This window comes from Syngnathoides biaculeatus, chromosome 17 (genome assembly GCF_019802595.1).
Source record: "Syngnathoides biaculeatus isolate LvHL_M chromosome 17, ASM1980259v1, whole genome shotgun sequence".
Taxonomy (NCBI): Eukaryota; Metazoa; Chordata; class Actinopteri; order Syngnathiformes; family Syngnathidae; genus Syngnathoides; species Syngnathoides biaculeatus.
In genome coordinates, this window is record NC_084656.1 from 9,321,842 (window position 1) to 9,347,988 (window position 26,147).

Sequence of the window (26,147 nt, forward strand, 5' to 3'; positions counted from 1 at the left end):
TGGATCCTAGACTCGGGTCAGAAGTAAGTATATGCGAGCAACAGTATGGTTTTATGCCTAGAAAGAGTACCACAGATGCATTATTTGCCTTGAGGATGCGCGTGGAAGAGTAAAGAGAAGGTCAGAAGGAGCTACATTGTGTCTTTGTGGATCTCGAGAAAGCCCATGACAGAGTACCAAGAGAGGAACTGTGGTACTGAATCTGCAAGTCCGGTGTGGGGGAGAAATATGTTAGAATTGTACAGGACATGTATGAGGACAGCAGAACTGCGGTGAGATGAGCCGTAGGTGTGTCAGAAGAATTTAAGGTGGAGGTTGGACTGCATCAGGGATCTGTCCAGAGCCCCTTCCTGTTTGCGGTAGTAATGGATAGGCTGACAGATGAGGTTAGACTGGATTCCCCTTGGACCATGACGTTCATAGATGATATTGTGATCAGCAGTAAAAGCAGGGAGCAGGTGGAGGAACAATTACAAAGATGGAGGCACGCACTGGAAAAGAGCGGAATGAAGATTAGCCAAAGTAAAACAGAATATACGTCCATAAATAAGAGGGGCGGTGGGGGAAGAGTGAAGCTCCAGGGAGAAGAGATAGGGTGGACGACTACAAGTACTTGGGGTCAACAATACAAATACAAAGAAACAGGTCCAAGCGGGCTGGAACAGTTGGCGGAAGGTGTCTGGTGTTCTATATGACAGAAGAGTCTCCGCCAGGATGAAGGGCAAAGTCTTTAAACAGTGGTGAGGCCGGCCATGATGTACGGATTAGAGATGGTGGGACTGAAGAAACAACAGGAAGCAGAAATTGAGGTAGCTGAAATTAAGAGGTTGAGGTTCTCGCTCGGAGTGAGCAGTTGGATAGAATTTAAAATGAGCTCATTAGAGGGACAGCCAAAGTTGGGCGTTTTGGAGACAGGGTTCAAGAGAGGAGACTTCAACGGTTTGGACATGTCCAGAGGCGAGAGACTGAGTACATTGGTAGAAGGGTGCTGAGGATGGAGCTGCCAGGCAAAAGAGCGAGAGGAAGACCAAAGAAAAAGTTGATGGATGTGGTGAGGGAGGACATGAAGACTGTGGGTGTTAGTGAGGAAGATGCACGAGATAGGCTTAGATGGAAAAAGGTGACATGCTGCGGCGACTCCTCAGCGGGACAAGCCGAAAGGTGAAGAAGAAGAAGATCATTGCTAGGAACATATACAAAGTGACTTCAGAAAAGGCAGCTTGGTTGAATGTATTACTGCTCTCAAAGTGCCAACAATTGATTAAAATAATAAACGTGAGCTTGTTTCTATAAATTACTAAGGGTGAGGCCTTCAGGCCTGTCCACAACTAATCTAAAAAGAACTCTAGAAAATTACAAGGTTTGTGAATCCATTTGTAGTTAAGAGCATCATGACTACAATAGTGTAGAGGTAATTCCTTAGTGTGTTCAAACCAGACTGCGATGTAATACATAATTTATAATACTTACACGCAGTGAATAAGAATAAGAATGTTTTAAGTGTCATTGTCACAGTTTGAGAACAATATTAACATCTTATTCTTCAGAACATTATAAGACTACATATCCTCATTGTGTATATTTCTGTTTTAATATTCTCTTGCAAGTTAAATCAAGTCACTTAGTTAACCATCCATCCATCCATTTTCTGAGCCACTGATCCTTACGAGGGTCACAGGAGTGCTGAAGCCAATCCCAACTGTCATCAGACAGTAGGCAGGCTACACCCTTAACCGATTGCCAGCCAATCGCAGGGAACATGGAAACAGGCAACAGTCGCGCTCACAATCACACCTAGGGGAAATTTTAGAGTCTCCAATTAATATATGTTTTTGGGATGTGGGGAGAAACTGGAGTGCCCGGAGAAAACCCACGCAAGCACGGGGAGAACATGCATACTCCACACAGGTGGGGCTGGGATTTGTACCGTGGTCCTCAGAACTGTGACCTCAACACTCTACAGCTGTTCTACCATGTTGCCCAGTTAGTTAACCATAAAATAAAAAATACAAGAAAATCTGTAATTACACTGAAAGAGCTTGGGCCCCTTGCCGTGGGGGGATGGCCTATAGAGCGCTATCAAGGGTGGCTGGGTGAAATCTTTTCTATTTCATGCTTTATTAGACAATAATATCTTAAAAGCCCAGACTAAATGTAATGGGCCTAATCTGTTCCCACGAAATAGATGATGAACAACTCGATACCTAACGTTAAATATCACTAGCACACATAAAAAGGGCTAAAACATCACTCTTTGGTAATACAGTTGAAAATAAATTATGCGTTAGTCAAACTCCTGTCACGTCCCATCGGAACGAGAGGTAGGACCCAAATGCAGGAACTCGGAAGACGCAAGGTAGTTCAAGAAGAGACACGTTTATTGTATGCCGAGGTCGGGGATCGAGCAGGCAGTCCGGTGCAGCAGCGGTTGTTGGGGCATCGGGCGAAAAGAGCAGATGAGTGGGCAGGCAGTAGTCGGTACACGGGGAAACAATCAACGCAGGCAGAAGTGTCAAGGAGTCAGGTTTACAAGGTTGGTCAGAGAACGGACGGAGGTCGGTACACACAGGTTCAGTCAGGAATACGAGAGTGCTGGAACGGGACATAAAGCTCAACGAACTGGCGGAGGACCAGTCGTCACCGGGTCCTATATATACGGGGGATGATCAGGCCGCATGAGGCACAGGTGTGTGTCTCCCAATCAGCGCAGTCGCACGGGCACCCGGACAGCTCGTGCTGAAGCGGCAGGATCATGACAACTCCTTGTTTACCAAAGGACTAGAAACTAATAACAAAGGAAAAGGATTAAAAAAATAGATGTATTGTTCGTGTAAAAACAATTATTAAAAAAAACACTTGCTTTATCGGCTTTTAGTGATTAGAAAAGTGTTTGTAAAACCCACATTTCATTTGTGTGACACTGAAGAAATTGATAATTTCTTACAAGCCTCAATTCTAATAATGTTGGGATGTTGTGTAAAGCGTAGATAAAAACTGAATACATCCATCCATCCATTTTCTGAGCCGTCTATCCTCACAATGGTTGCGGGAGTGCTGCAGCCTATTCCAGCTAACATCAGGCAGGACCCTGAACAGGTTTCCAACCAATGGCATGCACAATGATTTTCAAATCGATTTTAACCTATATTCAATTAAATTTCCCTACGAAGTCAGAATATTTCATTTTGAAACAAACTTTTTTTTGCATATTTTTGCCAATTTTTAAGTTTAATGCCTGCAACACGTGACAAAAAAGATGAGATGGGTGCCCAGGTTTACAATTGCATTACATCTTTCCTTTGAACAGCGCTCAGTAAGCGTTTAGGAACAGAGGACACTAATAGTTGAAGCTTTATAGGTGGAATTTTTTCACCATTCTTGCACGGTGAACAACTTCATTTTCTCAACAGTCCGGGGTTTCTGTTATTGTATTTTAGGCTTCATAATGCGCCAAATATTTTCAATGGAAGACAGGTCTAGACTACTGGCAGGCCAGTCTAGTACTCGCACTCGTTTACTGCAAAGCCACACTGTTTAAACATGTGTAGAATGTCGTTTGGCATTGTCTTGCTGAAAAAAGTGGGGACATCACTGAAAAGCTGTCGCTTTGATGGCAGCATAATTTTCTTCAAATCCTGATTGTACCTTTTTGTATTTTGGGGGTCTTCACAGATGTACAAGTTAGCAATTACAATTACAATACATTATTTCAATTACCACTTACACGGAGATGCTGGCTTTGGAACTTTGTACTGATATTTATCTGGATGGTTGTTTTCCTCTTTACCCTGGAGGACACGTCATCCATGATTTCCAAAAATGATTTGAAATCTGGACTTAAATCGCAGTACACCTTTCGACTTTGCGTCAGTCTATCTCAGGTGAATTCAGGCTCAGAGAAGCTGGTGGGATTTCTAAGGTTCCTTTATTTTATATATATGCGTTTCATTTTGCTTGGTAGAGTTTGATATTTTGTAAATGTAGTGAAAAACCGTGTTAACTGACTGGTTTTTGAAGTGTTCCTAAACCCATCTGGCGATATCCTTTGCACAATGGTTCCATTTGATAATGTAGTACCTCCTGAGGGATTGAAGGTCAAAGGTAATCAAATGCTGGTTTTCGGCCTTGACGCTTATGTGCAGAGATTTCTCCAGATTCTATGAATCGTTTAATTTTAAAGACTGTGGATGATGAAATCATTAAATTCCTTGAAACTGCACATTGAGAAATTTTGTTCTTAAAGTGTTGAACTTTTTGCTTATGTAGTCTCGGTTATTCATAGTGGTGAACCTTGCACCATCTTTCCTCGAGAACCCCTGAAACTTTCAAGGATGCGACTTTTATAATCAATCTTTTGTTCCCCTTTCTCCAGCTTTTTGGGAACATGTTGCAGGAATCAAATTCAAAATAAGAGAATATTCCCTTCTAACCCCTTGCAAAAAAACAATGAGAACCATTCATCAATTTGAATATTAAGAACAGTATCTTGAAATGGTAGTGTATTAAATTTAATACCAGTAGAAATGATTTGCAAATAATTGAATTCACTTTTCATTTATCGCATGCATTAAACAACATCCTAACTGCACCGGAACTGGTATTTTTAGTGAGGAACCCTAACGCTTAATTAAAAGAATTGTTTTGTGATTTCAATTTCCCTTTATTAAACACTGTCTTATAAAAGAAAGGTGTCAAAAAGATTCCAGGTCCGGTGTCACAAAATTTCAAGTAAGATTTACATAATCGTAATCTTCCTGGAGTAAAAAAATGTGATTGCAGTTTTCCGCACCCATTTTATTAACATTTTTTTTACATGACTATTACATCAAAATTGTGTAAACCAGTCACTCACATTTGAAAAATGTACGGGTGTGGTCTGTAATGCCCGCAGATATAAAGTTGCAAGTGTGATTAGGGATTTAATCTCAAGATCTTAATATAACTTACTGAGTTGTTATACCCGAGTATGTAATTGTTACCTAACACAATAATCCTAATTTATTGACACTGCACAGACTGAAGCAGACATTTTTAAAGAGGTCAATAGACATTAAATTTCAAAATTAAATATAGACTGTTCGCATTTAGATATATGGACGGAGTAGTCTAACGTTAGAACTTAGATCAAGTGAAAGTTAGGTACTGAAACATTACCCGTGTTGTATCCCAAAAATGTTTTCAGTGTAACTGAATTTCCTTTGACATGGCTCATGATGTTGATGACTTTTGACGTAAACTCGCTCACAGTACGTGAAGAAGCTCGGAAGATGTGATTTTGGCATAACTTCACGCTTATTTTGTTACCAACGTTTCTGAAATAAACAAAAAAATAAGCGAAGTCTTTCAATATTTATGTATTTCTACTCGGAACAAATTTTAAGTGCGTGATTTTTTGTGCTCGACTGTACAGTTTTGCGAGGGTGGTGGTGCGCGGGGGCACATACGCGCCTGTCATATCTCAGTGCCTGGTAAACCCATATAAAGTGTCACATCAAGTCATTAATTTTTACAATGAAAAATGTTAATCAAAGTATTTTAAATAATTTATAGATTTAAAGAATAATGATGGGAAGTGAGGATATTGGATCTTCTGATTACATAAGCATTTAATAATACATAACCGTTGAGTTGACACGTCCTGGTTGATTATGTACATTATACAGATCACACCAGTTCTGATGAGTGACAACTATTATGTATTCTGTAAGTGAAGATGGTTTCGCGGGCTGTGCTGTGGTCAACTTCTAAAAGCTTCTAAAGCTTCTAAATTTTTTGCTACCTGGTGCGTCATTTCTCCTTTGAATCCTCCTGAAACCTCCCGCCGTGAGTGCATTTACATTCATATGGTCACAGGATGAGAATAAATCCTCCCGTCTTATTTCCACAGACAGGATTCTGTTGCCGCATTAAAATCTTTATACCTCCTGCTGCCATGAAATTGTGTTCCTCCCATGCTGCGTTTTCTACAGATAGTTATACAGCATGACTCCTTAAACCTTGATTTACTACCAGGTAAAATGGATGCCAATTCAGCTAATAGCAACACTAATGTAAAATGGTTTGTCGCTAGCTTGCCAGTGTGACAGCACGCTGTGTTTGTAGTTAAACGTTCACTGCCATTGACGGCTTTAGAAGTCAAATATCCATGTTAAATGGGAGGGCTCGCAGTGAATGATCTTTAGATTAAAACAAAAGATAAAATAAGGGAGGAATATATTGAACCAGTTTACTGCGAGAAAATGTTCCAGACTCCCATGCAATAGGTGTCAACTTGCAATATATAGAAACCATTTACATTTATTTTACATACATCGATCCCTCCCATTTGCTTTACAGTAAATGTATTCTTATCAAAATAAAATTTTGAGATACAATATAAACCTTTTTGAACACCCCCCAAAAATATAGACGTATAAATTGTACAGAAAATACAGTATTTACTGTAGTATCTGTGTACATGCAAGTGTCTTTAAGAGGTGGAGCCTGGTAGGGTGTGAACTGTGGCTGACAGCAGCTCCTACATGTTTGTGTTTCACATTTCTTCTGGCATTTAATAGACAGCTGAAGACTCCATCAGTGACTGTGGCTCCCCGTTCCCACATGCAATGGCATCACACACTCAGTAGGTAAACTGTAAAAACTCATAAAAAACAATTACACTATGTGGTTTTCTCAAGGGTAGCAATAGTAAAAGTATTATACCATTGTATAATAGCAACTACTGGAGTCGCTTTAGCATTTGGCAATGCATTACTTGTGGCTAGCTGCGTTTACAACTAGCCTCAATTTAGTACAAGATTCAGACATACTGTAATTTCAAAAGAATTTCTCTAGCTAGCTTTCATCGGAGCAAATTCCAAGATGAAATATGAAAGTCAAATTGTCAAATTATAAACAAGTGTGTGCATCTATCTGAAGTTAAATTAGCATTAGCAGTTAGCAGGGCATGATATGACGAGCATTAGCCAATACGCAATATGCTAGCCTCATTTTCGGACAATAGTAATGCCCTAATTCCAACCCTGTATTGGTTGGTAAGGCTTTCTAAAACTCGAGCTATTTTAAACTTAAAATGACTAATCTATGTGTTTTTGTACATTTTCTCTAAGGCCTGGCTCAGCAATGAGTTTCTGTGTACTAAAGTAAATTACCATAAGGTAGAGTACAAAAAATAAAAACTCAATCAATTAATCAAAATTAAAAATTGTGATTGAACAGCCAAAGTAAAAAGTAATTTCATACATACTAAAGGTATTTTGGGAAAATTTCTGGAATAAGAATTGCTGGTTTAGGAAGGCTCTTAAATTAGTAAATACAATTTATTTATCAGATCAGATAAAAATAAAACCTGCTATGAGCAATGAACGGGCCCTTGCAACCTCTGCAACCCTTTTTAGGGTCAGTTCTCAAAATGGTAATCGAACTTTGATGCCATGCTCCATCCACATTGGCAAAAAGTTCAAACTGGAGGCTCAAGAAGAAATTTGCCCGAAGTGGCTGCTTCAAACAAAAGCGTCAATTCTATGTATGAGTCGTTGATACATTTTCAAATGTCCTGTTACTGTCTACGTATTCACCCAATTTCCTATTGAAACTAGTGTCATGGGCTTTTTTTCACCCAACTTTCTTTGGGGAGCTATTGTATTAGTGTTGGGTATCTGTAAAATAAATATATTTTCATAAGGATTCACACGCTCATATAAACAAGAATCCAAACTGGACTTGTGGAATCGCAAGTGTTCTATTTGGAGAGGTTTAGTATTAAATAGACATCTCTTATTTTTCACAAGTGAGAAGGGCAGACATCCAGTAGTAAGTATGCCACATTGGTTTCCAAATAGTGTTTTCCCCGCTCCTTTGAGGACTGTTGTCAGATGTAGGCAGTGCCTTCAATGTCATCCAAAGGACAACTAAATAATTTGCAGAGCTGCAGGACAACTAGATGGAGGTCATTTAACTGAAAACCACATCCTAAAATACAGATCAAAGCCTAGCAGAATGGGGCTGCAGGATACAAAACTGCACTGATTTGGAGATAATTAAATTTTTTTAATGTAAAAAATGTAAAGAAAATGTTAAAAAAAAGAAATTATATTTTCCAGCTGGCAAAGTGTATACATTTCAATCGTCAAACAAGTATTAGAAAAACATTGGGACTTTATCTGACACTTTTACTATGATATTATTGATTGTGGGTTCACGAAGAACAACCAAATTCATTAAAGTATGTTACTTGGTTTTACAACATGGATCCATTTAAATGTTAGACTGTCACACAAACAACCACAACAACAAAGTGTATCACTAATCTACACTAATCCAGTAAAAAAGAAACTTCTTGTAATACAGTAAATACTGGTATGAAAAGCTTTTTGGCCATAAATATAAAAACAATTGGGGAAAAATCTAACTTTGCAGGAACCAGGATTGTTTTTCCTAAACATCCATCCATTGTCTGAGTGTCTCTGTACAGCTATGCCACCGTGGCGCATGCAGATAGATAGATAGATAGATATGAAAATATATATAGGATAGGCTCCAGGACTCTCCGCAACCCTTGTGAGGATAAGCGGCTAAGAAAATGGATGGATATACACATATATACATATACATATGTACACACACACGTGTATATATGTATATATATATATATATATATATTATATATATATATATATATATATATATACACACACACACACACACACATACATATATATATATATATATATATATATACACACACACATATATACACACACACATATATACACACACATATATACACATATACATATATATATCCTCACGAGGGTCACAGGTATGTTGGAGCCAATCCCAGCTAACTTTAGGCACCCTGAACTGATTGCCAGCCAATCGCAGGGCACATAGAGACAGAAAACAGTTGCAGTCGCAAGCACACCTAAGGGCAATTCAGAGTCACCAATTAATGCATGTTTTCGGAGTGCTCGGAGAAAACCCACGCAGGCATGGGGAGAACATGCAAACTCCACACAGGCGGGGCCAGGATTTTGTCCCCAGCCACAGAACTGTCAGGCAGGCACTCTAACCAGCCACCCCACCATACCACCTTTCCTGAACATATTATTGTTTATGCTCAAAACAGCAAAGTAGATGAGTGAATTAACAGCACTCCTACACTGTATTTTGCCTTAATCAACAGTCAATTTCACCTTATTCCTGATAAATTAACTGTCAGACCAAACACACAAAAAATGTTACGACAAAGTTTGCAACTTTTTCTCATTTTCATGTTTGAAAACAGCCTCATTGCATTCATAAACCAACTGACTCATTCAAGCATGCTGTTGTAAATATTGATCCATCGATTCTTTGTGTGTGTTATCCCCTTCCCTTATTTACATCCCGAGGCTAGATTTGATATGTGTTTCACAAAACAGCCTGGCGGTGTCTTGTAAATAATGGCCATCTTGTGGTGTTTACAGATTACAACATTTTGCAGAGTGGATTAGCGAAGACGAGAGGAGACGGCCAAGAAAAAGAGGAAGCTGCACGGAGTGGATCGCGTTGAATAAGAAAAAAGAAGGGAGGATGTCTGCTTCAGGAAATCAAGCAGACAGGACAAGGGAGGATTTGTTTTCTTCGTCCCCCATCTCAAAGCGGCCCTATTCATGCGGCAGCTCCTCCTCCATTCAGGTTCATTCAAGGGGATTCAATTTCCATTCTGGTCCCGTCACTCACTTTGTCAATCAATTCCTATCTTCTTCCCCTGCGTGCATGCTTCTAAGTGTCCCTCTTTATTCCAAAAAGTTCATAAGAATCGAGAGGCTTGTTCTCCCAATTTGAATTCTAAATTCTGGTTGCGTAAAAGATCAATAGTGACTGAAGTCTTTTGGTCGAGACAGGTAGACACGAGGGATGCTGCACTACCATCAGTGCCTGTTTGTTACACTGCATCTGGTCGCCATTATTAGCGGGGAGCTTTTCAGGGCAAATGATATGCTATTCTGAGAGCTTTCCCATTTTCAAATACCTCCATAATTTGCAAGTGTGTTCCTCTTTTACATGTGGTAGTATCAATGAGTCTGAGACCCCAAAGAGACTGGTTAGTTTACTGGTAGTTTCCACCCCCCCCCTTTTTTTTTAAATTTTAAATGCAGTCTAGAAAGATGGTTTAACATTACATTTGGTATGAATTTCAGTTGTGAGTACACTCACAATCTCAAGAACCTATGCTCGAATAGACACAGGTCTGGGATTTCCAGAGATCCTTCAAACACATCTATCCATCCATTCTCTTCACCGCTTATCCTGTTCAGTGTCGTGAGGTGCTGGAGTTTAGCTGACTTTGGGCGAAAAGCGTATTAAGCCCTGAAGTGTTTGCCAGCCGGTTGCTGGGGACATGTAGAGATGGCCAACCATTCAGACTCACATTCACGCCGTCACTGAGTGTAAACTGAACGCACACTACACTATCGTTGACTCCTTGCAAAATGGAATACCTATTTCGAACCTTGGATTCTACGTAGACAGACAGGAGATGCTAAATTGAGAATAAATGTTCGCTTTTGTAATTTCATGTGGGCAGAGAATAACAGGGTGATGACTCCCCATGGGATTATACAGTATTTTGGGTCATTTTGTCCAATTGCTAACAGATTTGAACCATGCTCTTGTAGATTATTTTGAGAGAAAGTTTGTTATTATTTTTTTTTTCCTCATCGCATGTGCCCTGATCGTGTGTATGTAGTCCGATGACTTGTCTTAAAATGCTATATGTCACCGGACGTTTGCCATTTTGATCTGGCATTTTCTCGACTGCCAGGGATCCTTCAAAAACTGATCTGTCCCAGAGCAGTGAAGTCAAGTGCTTTATATTTTCAAGTTGAGTTTATATGTATTTAACTTTTAAGCACAATATATTTTCTTGTTTAACTGTTTGCTTTTAACATATCAAGCATATTTGCCTCATTTAGAAAACATTTTTAATTGAATTATCTTTTTTTGTCTTCCTACAGTTTTTTTTTTTTTTTTTTACACTGTTGTCAAAAGTGTACATAATGTTACAGTGGCTTACAATAACAGTTTAGGAATAAAACCTACCTCTTTTTTTGATGAACAGGTAGGCCTACTGTGTTACTGTATTTTAATGCAGTCACTATGATGGTACTTGGAGACCCAAGTATTTTTCAAGGTGGTGACACACCGTTTGACAAATACTGTCCAAGCTGATTGCTACAATGACTGAAGTACATGTACTAAACAGATGGACAATGCTAAATTATTTATTCTTTATTATTTAATTAGATTATTTCCACAACCACAAACTCCCAAAATGCATGTATTTTGGAAAAATTTGATGATGCTGTTGAACATTAAACTCTAAACCTTTAGCTCCACAAGGTCAGAGCTAGACCAAATGTCTTGTATAACAAGGCCTCACCCTGTCATGCAGATATTTTTTATTGGATGCTTCACTCCCAACAAACACTCAATCAAAGGACACGCTGTTGTGCAGTAATTGGTCGACAGACAATGGTCTCAATCATACGCTTGGTAAGAACGTGCCTTTAGAAACCAAAACATTAACTCCTACATGGAGGTAAAAACCTCATTGCGTCACCTCTCAGGGGTCTAGTTGAGGGAATTACCCAGTATAAATCAGAATTCCGAGAATGATGATCGCAGAGCTCTCAGCTCATGTGCGGAAAGGCATGGTAATGGTCTGCCACTTGCAATTGCCGGGAAGCAACAGAAGAACTCGAGGACCAGGCATGGCTAACTTTATTTGTACTGGATTCCATATCCCACCATTCAATCCACCCATATCGCAGTCTCTCGACACAGTTGCTGCTTTAACAACAAAAAAATACATGAAAAATGTCTCAGAATGGCGCCGTGACCTTCACCAAACGTGACTGAACAAGCAGCCCACTTGATAATTAAATTCCCCTGGCTGGTCAACAACCAATCAGCTCAGCTTGGAGATCAATGGCCAATTTTAAAGAGCAAAGTAATTCACTAATGGTCACAGTTATTCCAATTTACCTGGCGGCTGAATTATTGCAAGAGAAAGGAGGGGGGGCAGGCAGCTTGGGTAATATTTTTGTGGTGAACACGACACTGTAGGTTTATACGGTAGTTGCCCCCTGTATTAGCAGCGACAGTACAGAGGCAGTTTATGAGATGGTTCTTAAAGCAGGGATCGCCTCTGTCATAAAGCAAACTAATTAATAAGATTTCAGAGACAGCATGAGACCAGGCACTATGGATGCGCCGGCGCTGTGTGTCTTTTCACAGATAAATTGGCCACCAGAAAAGTAGTAAAATATGGCATGGAATAAAAACTGCAATTCATTTGCTTCATGAGGGAATTGGCAACAAGGGAAATAAAAAACATTGCCACACTTTAATTATTTTTTGTTCCTCCAGTCTATTACTTTAAAACTTGAGCATGTGAATGAAAGAAACATTACATTGTGTGTTATAAACACAACAAATGAAAAATGCCTACCAAAGTTTTGAGCTGACAATTAGCAACGAGGGTTTAGGGATGCTGTGTATGGAGGTAAAATAGCATCTAGGGATCTCATCCATTGACTTTGGACGACGGCGCTTACAGTATCCATCAGCGATGGGCCATGCAGTATGTAACAACTATGGAACTTATACACCAATTAGGGAGCTAAAAGAACTAAATTTAACTGTGAAGATTATATAGCGACTAGGGACCTTAAAGAAGAACTATGTATTGTGGAGCTTCCAATTATTATGAACTTTGGATCTTATACAGCAGCAATAGATCTTATATACTGACTTTGGACACTGAAGCTGATACAGCAACAGGGGATCTTATACAACAATGGAGCCTCGAAAGTAGGTAGACTGTGGAACCTATACAGCACCAACAGTATATCGAGAGGACATATACTGTTTATACAGCAACTTGGGAGCTCATATAGACTAGAGATTAAACAGCAACATGTGTGGTCATGAAGTCTTTTGAAGGCCTTGTGCTGGACAACCTCAATGTCACATTTTTCCAAGAAAGCAAACAGGTCTGTAGATGATGCATTTCTGCACTTCATCCTAGAATACCACAACAGCACAGGGAACTACACGAGGATCCCGTTTGTGGATTTCTGAACTCCTTTTCTCAAACCTTCTCCAGCTCAGTGTCTTGCCTGCCATCTGCCAATGGAATCTGACCGACAGGACACAGCAGGTGAGGCTGGGGAACACTACCTCATCTACATGTACCACCAGTACTGGGGTTTCCCACGGATGTGTTCTCTTTCCACTACTCTTCTCTCTCTACACACATGATTGCACCTGGCTGTCAAACTCCTGAAATTTGCAGACAACACCACAGATATTGCCCTCATCAAAGTTGGGGACGAGTCTGTGTATCAACAGGAAGTGGAGCGGCTGGAGCTTTGGTGCGGCTGACACAACCTGGAGTTTAATACGCTCAAGACTGTAGAGATGTTCGTGGACTTACGGAGGCATCCTATGCCACAGGTGCCCATCACGCTGTCTAACTACCCTGCGTCAACCATCAAAACCTTCAAGCTCCTGGGAATTATGGTTTCACAGGCCCTAAAGTGAGAAACAAACAAATCCATCCTCAAAGAGGCCCAGCAAATGTTGTGGTTTCTGAGGAAGCATGGCCTGCCACAGGAGCTGTTGAGGAAGTTCTTCACAATTGACACTGTTCCAGATTATTGCACTACCAGTCTCTTTTAACTGCTTAAATTCCTTGAATTTACTGCACCATTTGCACAATGATCAATGTACCAGATTATTGTGCTAATGGTCACTTCAAAGTGCTCTAAAGTGCTAGAGGACATCTTTTGCATAATTGCCCCCGCCCCTCCAAAAAAAAAGAAAAATACATACAAATGTATGTATGAGATAAAATGTATAATGGATAATATAAATGTATGTATATAATGTATGTATATATATCAATAAATAATGCCTGCTGTTGTACTAGAGCAGCTCCAGTTAATGGAGACAAATATATATACAAATGCTAAAGATACTTAAAGATAATAATTTGGTAAAAATTACTCATACAGTGACTATGAGCCATATGAAGCCTATAAAGCAACAATGAACAATGCAGATATTATTGGGTGTGGAGCTAATACAGCAACAAAAAACCTTTAACCACAATAAAGGGCCTTAAACAGCAACTCTGAAACTGATAGAACTCATACAAATTGTATGTATGAGCGAGGGAGCTTGTACAAAATGGACAGGAACATTTCTCCTGCGGTCCAAGGTTTGAGTGATTTGTCACTAAATTCGCCAGCATTGCCGCTTCACGCGACTGTGGCTGCCTCGCAGATGAAGATTGATCATTTGTCAAGATACAAATTGGCTTTCAACTGCTTTCTCTAATTACCCTGTGGTTTTATTGATGAGAAACCGCTGACTGTTTTCCTTGGATTTACCTCACTGGGCACAAGCTTTTTTTTTGTTTGTTTGTTTGTTTTGAATTCATCTTCTCTCGCCAAAAAGACATTAAGGGGAGCGAGCCAACCTGACAGATTGTGCTCATCTGTTCTGCTGGAATAATATATGACAAGAACGTGTGTGAGCAGATTCCCTTCCCTTAGCCGCGTCCCATAATGCGCCGAGAAGAGCCCCCGACACGATTCCAAGCAGTTCCGAGAATGTCCATGACAAGTACTGGCTGTGCAGCTCCACCATGCTCACGCATGTAAATGTCAAGCGATGTTATCTATGTAAGCTAACCCACTGACCCAAAAGGTGTGCACCAAGGGAAAGCATGAGCAAAGACAGGGTACATTACAGTCCTACACTGCAAAAGATGGATGTAAAAAAAAATAAAAACAAGTAAAAAATGAGAATATTACATAATTTGAGCAAAATTATGTCACTAGAACATGATATATTTCTTCAAGCAGGTAAGGACAGCTACCCCCAATGTCTATTTATAGTATCTGGATGACAGTATACATGTATCTATAGAATTATGGTGTTCATTTAAGTTAAACTTACACACAACTAGAAATAGTAACAAGCTATAGTTCCTTATCAATATGTTCAAGGCAAAAATATGTCTGCAAAAGAAATTCTCTCTCTCTCTCTCTCTCTCTTTCTTTCTCTCTCTCTCTCTCTCTCTCTCTCTCTCTCTCTCTCTCTCTCTCACACACAATTAAAAAAATAAAATGAAATAAAAAGACCATGAAAAATATAGTGGGGGTTTACTGTGATCAAATCATATCATCCTTACATCAATCCCTTTTCCCTACCACTTATCCTCACAAGGGTCACTGGGATGCTGCTGGAGGTTATCTGACCTGACTCTGGATGATAGGCGGGGTACACCTTGAACTGGTTGCCAGTCAATCACAGGGGACATGTGGACAATAAACGATTCACAAGCATATTAACACCTGCGGGTAATTTAGGGTTTGACCATCCATGCATATTTTGCGGATGTGGGAGGAAACTGGTGCACCCAGAGAAAACCCACACAGGCATGGGAAGAACACGCAAACTCCACACTGGCAACTCCCAGCCCTCTGCACCATTCAACCCAACCGGGACGAAGTCCTTCGACCTGTTTTGCTGAATCCAGAAAACAGGGTGCGCATATATGGGATCGGCTCTCATTCTGTTTCACATCACAATGAAAGAGTCTTTGGCTTGTCAGAACTTAGTGTTGACCACACAGATAAGCATTTGCGAGGAGAAGTATTAAAGTGGTTTAACATTTAAAAACATTAGCTGCAACCAATTTTTCAGCAGATTGGTGAAGGAAATTCAATTCAATTAATCTTTCAAATAAATTTCATAGTCCAGCCTTTACTGACTTTGGAAATAGTGTACTAAAAATGTTAAATTCAGTCCCATTGTCAGACTGCATGTAACCCCCAACATTGGCTATGGGAAGTTGAGCTCCATCCCTGCTAGGGCAAGGAAACCAGAGTTCAGAACATTCAGAGGGAAAATACATGACTATTGCACAGTTTATCTGCATCAGGTAAATACTTCCAGCATGTATCAAATGGGTCCCAATAGAGACTCTGCTCACCTCAGCTCCCATTAATACTTTACCATTGTCATTACTTGACGAATTAAGACACCCGTTTCCAAGGTATCTCCCCACTGCGACTGATCCGTCACCCTTCGCTTGTGTTATAATGTATTCATGTCTCACTGCAGGTGTCGCCTTCTCGACTGTGATGAAAGTGTTGCGCTTCGACTGTGAAGATTGCAGTTGAAGTGAGGGAAGATGTATGCAAAAAGAAAAATAAGAGCCTCACCTTATCAGGCAGAGGCCATGTTTTTCTTATTTCTATCCCGGTATCCGAAAGAAGGAAAAAATACGAGTCATTTTCTCATTCCTGGGGTTTTATCAGAACATGACGCTTGAACAGAATCATGTCTTTTCCCCTCTCAACTCATCTCTTCCCCCTTTTACCGACAGATGTTCATATATCACAAGGAAATATATGTAATGAAAAAAATGGAGAAGAAAATGGAGAACAGCTGCTGCCCTCTCGAGGGAGGCGACCGGTCGCATAATGCGCAGAGAAGCTTTTGTCCAGCTGCAGCGGGTTTATTTTTGCACTCACTCTGATGAGGTGCCATCCCTGAATCTAGCGACCTCATTTTTTGCCAATTTGCTGTTTACTCTACAATTTGCCAGCCTGACGAATAACTAATGAGGAGACTTGGGGGATGATGGTTTCCTGAGCGAGGGGAGGAAATGAAGTGTTAAGCCGGGGTCCTGCCTGCTCCCACTGTTCCTGAATTCAAAGTCATACATTTTCCAGAAACGAGAGCGAATCAGAACAAGCGAAGAGACTCTGCAGATTCCTTAAGTCTGGTAAATCTGCTGAGACGCACGGCAGATGGTACCTTCCAAGTGTCTCCCATCTCTACTCCTTTCAGAGTAAGAATTGTAAAATGAAACGGGGTTATATTACCAGTGCGTTGTATCACCAATATCAATATAGTAAAGGCTGCTTTGTACAATGCCTGGCTCAATCGCAATCACAAAAAGCACCTCCTATGCTCTGCCAACTTGCATAAACAATCTCTCAGTGCAATCACACAGATGTGCTGTGTCAGCCCCATTAAATACTGCGACTTCACAGCAGCTCAACACTGTTGCCCGCCAATGACTTTAACCAGAACAAGAAGGGCACAGTAAACAAATAGAGGACATCCAACATTTGATGCCTCTCTATTAGGGCTGCCCAAGTTTCAATATTGTAAGCCTTCCATGGGACTAAACAGTCATCAGAATCATATTTTTTGGCCAAGTATGTTAAACAAGCAGTGGGTGCCATAATATTACAACACCAAAGAAGACATGGAGAGAAAGAAGAGTTGCACTCACAAATGACACTTTGGGGAATTTACAGTCTACAATTAATGCATGTTTTTTGGGATGTGGGAGGAAACCGGAGTGCCATGAGAAAACCATGCAGGCACAGGGAGACCGGGGAGGTGATTTGAACCCCAGTCCGCAGAACTGTGAGGCCAACGCTCTAAAACTGCGCAATTGTGCCACCCAAAACATGAATAAGTATATTCTGCACAATAATGCACACCTAAAAGCCTTTAATTTTCTCAAAAGATGATGGTGCGCCTTATATATGGATCAATATTGAGCCTTTAGTGCAACTCCATCTAATGGATACATAACGTAACCCCAGCCTCTACTGTAACGTCTATTCTATGTGCCTTATAATGCGGTGCGCCTTATAATCCGGTATGCTTTATATATGAAAAAAAGTCTTAAAGTGGGCCATTCATTGAAGGCGCACCTTATAATGCGGTACGCTTTACATATGAAAAAAAGTATTAAAATGGGCCATTCATTGAAGGCACACCTTATAATGCGATGCGCCTTATAGTGCGGAAAATACGGTATTCTCCATACAAAGATATAGTAATTAACAGGAATATGGTGAAATCACAACTGATCATGAAAAAAATTGCATGAGAATGTAACAATTACCTGAAAGGTCTTATGCCATCTTTTTTTTTCCATAATCTTTGATGTCCTTCTATCAAGTTTCCAGGATAATTTGTGTTAGAAATGCCCAGAACGACCTTTTTCAAGCTATTCTCTTTGGTCGCTTATGCTTGACAAATGAGACGGGAGATTTTCTCATTAATATTCAATGTGTAAATAAGCTGGACTCTCATTGGATCACTGTTATGATTATCTACATTTGGATAACCGCTTTGTTCTGATTTGTCCTTGGGGACATCATGTTGTCTTGTGACTAGTGGTGACCAAGCGATCAGAGCAACATGTTGTTTGGGGTCTTTCATTATGAAGCAGAATTCACCAAACATTAGATTGTTGGTCCACTAATTGCAAACTTGAGCTGAAAGAGGGAAGTGGGTAAAAATTAAACAACGGGGATATTTTGAACATAGGCTTATCTTGGGGTCCCATTCACTTGTAAGTACGATGTGACGCGACATTCATTTTTCACACACTTTGGTGATATAGACCACAAATTCACAATTTCATCCACAGCTACATTTTAAATGATAAATATGGTTAAGTACTGTTGTAAAACACAACATACTGTATGTCTTCTTTAGAGACTGCATTTGTAAACCTTGGCGGCAGCTGAGACAGGATCGCATAAAATCTGGAAATGCCAGGTTGCTGTTCAGCTGAGCTAAGTAGGTGGGTAAAAGCCACAAAGTGGGTGGATACTTGAATAAGTACCCACATGATCAAAAAACAAAAATGTAATCCGGTCGTTTGCAACTGTTTCAGTGTTCAAAGGCTCTTGCTTTCAACCGACAAACTGCATAGTTGTCCAATTTAAACCATATCAAAGACACACTTTCAACAATATTATCTAAAAAGCAATCCAACAAATTTGGGTTTTGATTGCATGGGACCTTTAAATAGAGTTCGAAAATGCTCAATGTGTGAATAATTCCAGATGAGCCAAATCTTTTTAAATCAGATAAAAACTAATGCGAATGAAAAACAGTTTTTTTTTTTTTTTTTTAAATATGACACCACAAGTTAGCACTCCCCAATCACTTGTCCAATGAAAACAGCACATCTGTGCTGTGGCAATATTTCCGATAACCTTGTTTATTACAGTTCTGTCTTTCTAGTTAATTCTTTGAGAGACTGTAAATATGCAGTAATTGTACAGAGCAGATACACACAAATATAAATGAGCTATTTTGGCTAACAGGACAGTTGCTGTCACATTTATATGAAACTAAATTTAAATGAAGCTTCCTTGTGATCACAAACATACAATTATTTGCAGTTATTTTGAAAAGTGCTGATAAGAACCGTGGGCAATGAGCCACATGCTGCTTCACGAAGTGTAAACCAAAACAAGGCTTTATTTGATCTTATGTAGCTACTTACACTGGTAATGTTCCACTACCATCTCCAAATTCACAAGCGTGGAATGGAAAAAACCTCCAAAGGCCTTCTAACTCGGTTTTTAATAGTAAATCCTCAACATGCACAAACATTGATGCAATTCTCCACCCACAATAAAGGGTTAGGGTTAGTGTGAATGAGTGTTTGTATGCACCCTGTGATTGACTCGTAACGGGTTCAAGGTATTCAGAGTCACCTGATATACTGTAGACTCCAGCTTGCCCACAACCCTGGTGAGGGTAAATGGTGTGGGAAATGGATGGATGGATGGAATTGGCAAGGGTACAAGCCTGTAGAATTTGACAAAAATGGCTGCTTCAAACCAAAATGTCCACATTCAATCCAGGCATTATTCTTTGAAGCTTTTTGTGTGTCATATATTCAGATAGACATATGGACAAAATTTTGTGTTGATTGATGAAATTGATATTAGCAGCAAATTTATACAACTTTCCGTGTGGGCACTTGGGGACTGGCTTTTGAGGGTTTGTCCTCAGTGCACCTAAAACACATACATTTTCCCCAGAGTACACACAATTCCTTTGTAGCTCTACTCTACTGACAAGTAGAATATTCCTATGAGAAAAGATGTATTTTCTTTCCTTCCCATTCCATTTAATCCCAGTGAGGCATTCTTTAATCAGTAAAGATTTTCTAGGTCAATCATCTAGGTACCCTCGCACTGTACTACAACACACATTTTGCATTAAAGCTATGTTTTTAGTACCCATTTTAACTGCAGCTAACAAATATTGCAATTACTGATTAAAATTTTGTTTGTGATTCAGAATGATTTGGATTCCTCCTATTTTCTTCTCAACTGCCTTCACGGAGTCTGGCTCGAAAGCAAGCATGGTGAAACAGAATTTAGCTATTATGCTACACCCAAATGGAATAGATTGCCAATAGAGGTGACATCACCCCCAAGTGTGAATATTTTTCAATCTAGGTTAAAAACTTTTTTTTCCCTCATGCTTTGAGTATTTCCACTTTTTAATTATATTTCTTGCACTGCACACTGTTTTAATTGTCCTTTTATTTTTCATTTTTTGTCATTCGATTTTATCCCTGTTTTAAATGTTTGATTTCTTCGTATTCAAATGCTTTTAATCATGTAAAGCACATTCAGTTACCTAGTGTATGAAATGCTCTTTACAAATACATTTGCTTGCTAAGTGCAACTAATGGGTTGACAAATATACGGCAACAAAAACTAAATATGATGTCTAAAAAATATATTTAAATATGCTGTTCGAATTGATTTCCCTGCACACCACAACAACGGCAGACTTTCCATTGAAAAGCTCAGAATGAGTGGAGGGAAGATCTGCCTCATAATGAGAGCAATGCAGCGGTCTAATTATAAATACAGGTCATGTTTTTCCCTCTCCCAATTTTTCAATGAAATGGCCCTAAGCAGTGAACGGAATTACAAAACTAAATTGTTTGTCAGGACATTTGGTGATTCGGACTGAAAGCTAACCTTTTATCAAGCGAAAACACACTGGAGAGAGAATACAGTAACAGTATTTGAGCTGACTTGCCAAGCTTTAAACCAGAGGTGAGTAGAGTAGGCCAAGAATTTCATTCAAATGTGAGTAGTCTTTTAAAGGTCCTGTATTTTGCCAACCCAACTTTTTATAGTAACCCGGAATGTAATATTTGCTTTATAGTGCATGAGTAAATGTAAATTTTTCCATCTATCCATCCATCCATCCATTTACTTAGCCGCTTATCCTGAAAAGGGTCACAGGAGTGCTGGAGCCTATCCCACCTGTCAACGGGCAGGAGGCGGGGTACACCTTGAACAGGTTGCCAGCCAATCCCAGGGCACATAGAAACAAACAGCCGCACTCACAAATCACAAACTAGGCACAATGTAGAGAGTCCAATTAATGTTGCATGATTTTGGGATGTGGGAGGAAACCGAAGTGCCCGGAAAAAACCCACCCAGGCACGGGGAGAACATGCAAACTCCACACAGGGAGGGCTGGGATTGAACCTGAGTCCTCAGAACTGTGAGGCCAACGCTTTCCAGCTGAACCACCGTGCCCCCCACTAGTAAACGTGAAATGTGAATTGAAATTACTCATGCATTCCTGAGATGCAGACGATGGGCTGGTGACCAGTTCAGGGTGTACCCGGGCTCTCACCCGAAGATTGCAGGAAGAGGCTCCAGCACCACAGCGACCCTGGTGAGGATAAGCGGCGGCAAAAATGGATAGATGGATACTGTACATAAAGTATATAGCAATATTAGAAATTTGAAAATTCAAATATTTCCCAACAACATCACTTTTGAACATTTTTCATCAAATAAACTAATGCAACAAGGGTTACATATGTTTCTTTGCTTAAAAAAAAACAAAAAAAGGGGAAGCTCTTATCTTCAGTGCTGTGGATAAACTGTGGACTGCTTTTCTCCCTGCTCCTTTTGATTGCACACAACCTTTTATACAGTGAGAAACCAAAAACTTTAACAGATTTGAGTGGGTTGGATGAACAGCAATTTGCTCCAATCTAGTACTATTCCAGACAGTATTAAGTCTTGCAAATGCACTCAATGACAGCCTCTCGCATGTTTCTCAAGTGCAGAGTGGAGTTCTTGTCGCCTGAATAGCAAACATTTTCATGCAGAAACACAATGACAGACAGTGCATGACATAGATGTTCTTTATCCTAGTCCATGAATCCATTTTCTATACATCCTATCCTCATTTGGATCTCAGGTAAGATGGCAGCCGGCTGTCTGTAAAGAAAATAAATATTCCTGGCATGCTTTGCGTCTTAGTTTTTTGAGAACTTTACTTGTAGGTGGCATTGTGCAGGCTGTGTGTGATCAAGCTAATTTCATGGGAGAAATACAATCAAACGTCACGAGAAGTAACATTGGATTGGTGAACACACACCATAGATACTTTACATCAAAATAAAGAGGACATCTTTCTGGCAGACGAAAATAGAATGTGCAAACTATATGAAATAAGGGAAGATAAAAAATAGAAATACCAGGCAAAACGTAGCTCATCGTAAGGGTAACAATGCAAATAACGGAAGTGTTTACTCGAAACAAAATTGCTCAAGCAAAGGTAAAATAAATGTTCCATTAAAAATACTCTTAACAAGTGCAATTTATCCTAAAAGCTACTTAGTTTACTTAAATAATTATAATAGAGTAAAAGTACCTGGTTACGCTCCACCTCTGTATAAAGTAATTGCTTTAAAAACTAAATTGTGGGCATGGTAAAGATTGTGGTACAAAAAAATATGATCGTATACTCAAGCCCAAAATTATTCATTAATCTGATCCAAATTATGGGTTAAAGTTTAACGAAGCTTGGAAGTTGAAGAGCTACCGTGGGAAACATAACTCAAGACATCATCTTTTGAACAATCTTTTTTTTCCTTTAGCATTTTTTTTGTACAGACAAAAATGCCGCTTTCTTGTTTCCATTCCATCATATGCTTGATAGCCATCCTCAAAGTATAAGTAGTTTTATTGTATTTTAGTCTCCCTGTATTAATAGATGAAAATTATTCGTCCCAATCGTACATACAAGAAATAATATGTATGTAAATTTAGCTTATTAAAATGCTATAGAAGAGTAAAGTTGTCCTGGATATGAATAATTTCCAAAAATGTAGAAAAAACAAACAATGAAAATGATTAATAAGGTGATTTCTTCAACATCAAGTCAAATTAAATGTATTTTTAAATTTGGCTCCGGTCTGAATCCTTTTTCAACCTAACAGCAAATAGACAGGCATGCTGCCGCTGCATTTCTATTGGAACTAGAGCAGAGCACTATAAGGATTCTTCCTGATAGAAAGATTTGTCCACATATAACAAGAGACGCTGACTCACTGTAAGCAGTTTACTACTCAACTTGACTGCAAAATCGATGTGATAGATGGGACACAACCTTTTTCCGAGCTGCTTCCATTGTCTCGTCCCCAGATGGTAACGCAAACAAACCATCTGCCGCGTCACTATACATGAGCTCAGCAAATGTGCACTCCATTCTCTATTGAGTCTTGGAGAAATTGGACAAGGTGGAAATAGGCACGTAGATCTAGACTGCGTGGAGCCATATACCATGAACAAGTCCCTTATTTCTGCACCCTACTGCACCTGCTCTTCCTTGTGAAGTTACCGTTAGCAAGAAATGCCCTCTTGATACAGGTTAGAGCAGCCATTCAGTGTGGAAAGATTGGAAATAGAGTAGTCTTGACCTCCTCCCTTTGAAATTCTCCGAATGCCACAGTATCACCCCCCCCCACTACTCACTACCCACCCTTCCTTCAGGCTTTCCCTTTTTTTTTTTCCCCAGCTCAAAGGCTTTTGCAAGAAGGCTCGTGGTTTAATTTATCACCGCATTCCTTTCCAAGATGGACATGGAAGCAAGTGCTAGCCGCCATGTCGCCGCGAAATGACAGTGCCCAAGTGTTGAAAATGTACGTCCACCCTCGCAATGAACAACAATGTGATTCCCCGAAAATTTCCAAAGTCACTGAAATGCTTGACTGAAGGCAGACTGAATGACTTGTGACAAACTTCCAGTTCCATTCCAGTGCCATTTAAAAAGAGCGTTATTTATATATAAGCTCTTTAAAGTAAACTGGAAAAAGTCTCAACTCCTTATCATTCCGCTGCCAAATTACACGGCTCACTGGACGTGTCAGAAGAACAAATTTATTTTCATGGAGTTCTTGATTCACCACTGAGTTCGTTCCTATAGCAGCGTAACTAAATTTTTACACAAGTCGAAGTACTATGTCATGACTAACCTACACTACAGCACAAGTTAAGTTCTAATTAGAGTAAAACATTTAAAAGGATACAAATATTCCAATGCAATAAAGGCCCTGTATCTTGCCAGTCCAACTTTTTGTGTTGTTGGGGATGTAATATCCTCTCTATGATGCCTGAGTAAACATGTAAAACCTGTCTGTGTGGCCCTGATTTCAGAAGTTTTTCTGCCAAAAGGCTTGAAATCGGGTCATGCGAATTTCTCAAGCCTAAATGCGTCACTAGCGCTCATCTCCTCCTATCTTTCTGCTCCTGACCAAGCGCTGTCAACACAACGTGTGCTCACAAGTGACTTTTTAACACAGAGACAACCAAGCAGAGGAAAGGGGGCAGTCTTTACCAGAAAGCAAATTCAAAACTGGATCCAGCAAATGTAGCTGTCAGAGGTGCCATGTCTGACACTAGTATGACAAAAATCAAGGCATTTTTTTTTAAATGAAAATGACAATTATATAGTAAGCACATATTTGAGAATTACTCTATGGTGATCTAAATAACCAAACTATGGAACCATTGAATCGAATGCAAAAGCAGGTAGAATGGCAGTACCGGATTGAAAGATTTTGTATTCTTATGCTTCTGCGCAAATTAGTTCATTACATACCCATTATGAGCTGGAACCGACGTATATAACGACCTCTGTAAATTGAAGTTATCCTGTACATGAATACAAGATTAATTTAGATGTACGTCTATTCAAACTGTCATCATTAGAGAGATCCAAAAAATTTACGAGAATTCAGATCGATGAAGTTCCAGTGATGAGGAAGGGGAGACTAGTGGGTCGGTAACCAAATAACTTTAAATTGCAGGTTACAAATGTATGTTTTTAACATCCTAACCGATTATTTTTAAACATGAGAGACCAGCCACAAAGAAAATTGCCAAGCATGTTCTTAGTACACAACACAGGACACCAAACACATATCGATAGCATCATCAACAATCGTGATTCTCCTCACCAACTGTTAGCTTGTATTGTGTAACAACAATGCCATTGCAAACTCACCTCTGTTTTGTGGTGGTCTTGTAAAATGTAACACAAGCACTCAACACAAACACTTGCTTCCCGATTTGTGTCCACCAAAACCGCACACTTCTTAATTGACTATCGATAACGTTTCATGTTATAATCACATAGTGTGGCCCCAACTTTGTTGAACATACAAGGATTTGTGATAGTAATTATTGAACAGGCTTAATATCTATATTTGTCAACCAAGCAATTGTGGGGAAAATTTCACTCTGATCACACCCCACACCACAAGAAAATCAACTCAGGATCTTTGAGAACCATCCTACAATCACACCTTTGGTGACTCCAATTGAAGCAGAAAAATTTGACAAATTCCGCCCGATTCCTGGGATGTTACGGGGCTCACGTGAAAGGTTGTACTCAGAAATACAATTACTTAAAAGTCAAAGTACACAAATTGATTATAGTTCTTCCTCTCTCCATAATGTGCGCGATAGACTTCTATGTTGCTGTGTGTTTGCCACATGCAATTTTTAAATACAATTTAAAGAAAATAATCTGTTGTCCAATCCCTTTAATTTGATTAAAACTGAGTTTGAAATAATATGAGACCATAGTGTGTGGTATTGTTACACTTTATTAATCTAGACAACATTTATAGTGACGGGATTTCAATTAATTTTTTTTCCACTATATGCTGCAGGCCTTCACCCCAACCACACAGACACTCAACGCCTTTGCTCAGCGGCTGTTTATTGTACTTAAATCTCCATTTGTATTCCTTTCTATGAACAGGCCATTCTTTTTAATAAATGCACTCCATTTTTTTGTGATTTTTTTTTCTTTTTTTTGTGATGTGAAGTCAAGTTAGTGTTTCATGAACATCCCTGTAATTTTGAAAGGCTCGTCCTGACTGATTTTATTTTAAGCCTGAACGCGATGAAGATTGTTGTGCA

General features: G+C 39.5%; 1 protein-coding gene across 7 annotated transcripts in view; it reads right to left on the minus strand.

The window, feature by feature from the left end:
- The window catches only part of brinp1 (bone morphogenetic protein/retinoic acid inducible neural-specific 1), a 168,667-nt gene that overhangs the window by 125,859 nt on the left and 16,661 nt on the right, over nt 1-26,147 (minus strand). For 2 of the 7 annotated variants that reach the window (XM_061801364.1, XM_061801362.1), the window contains exon 2: nt 21,495-21,597. The exons of the other annotated variants lie outside the window; for them this stretch is intronic. In XM_061801364.1, coding sequence (XP_061657348.1) covers nt 21,495-21,502 — 8 coding nt within the window. In that variant the 5' untranslated portion in view covers nt 21,503-21,597. The remainder of the gene's footprint in view (nt 1-21,494; nt 21,598-26,147) is intronic. 7 annotated transcript variants of the gene reach the window in all.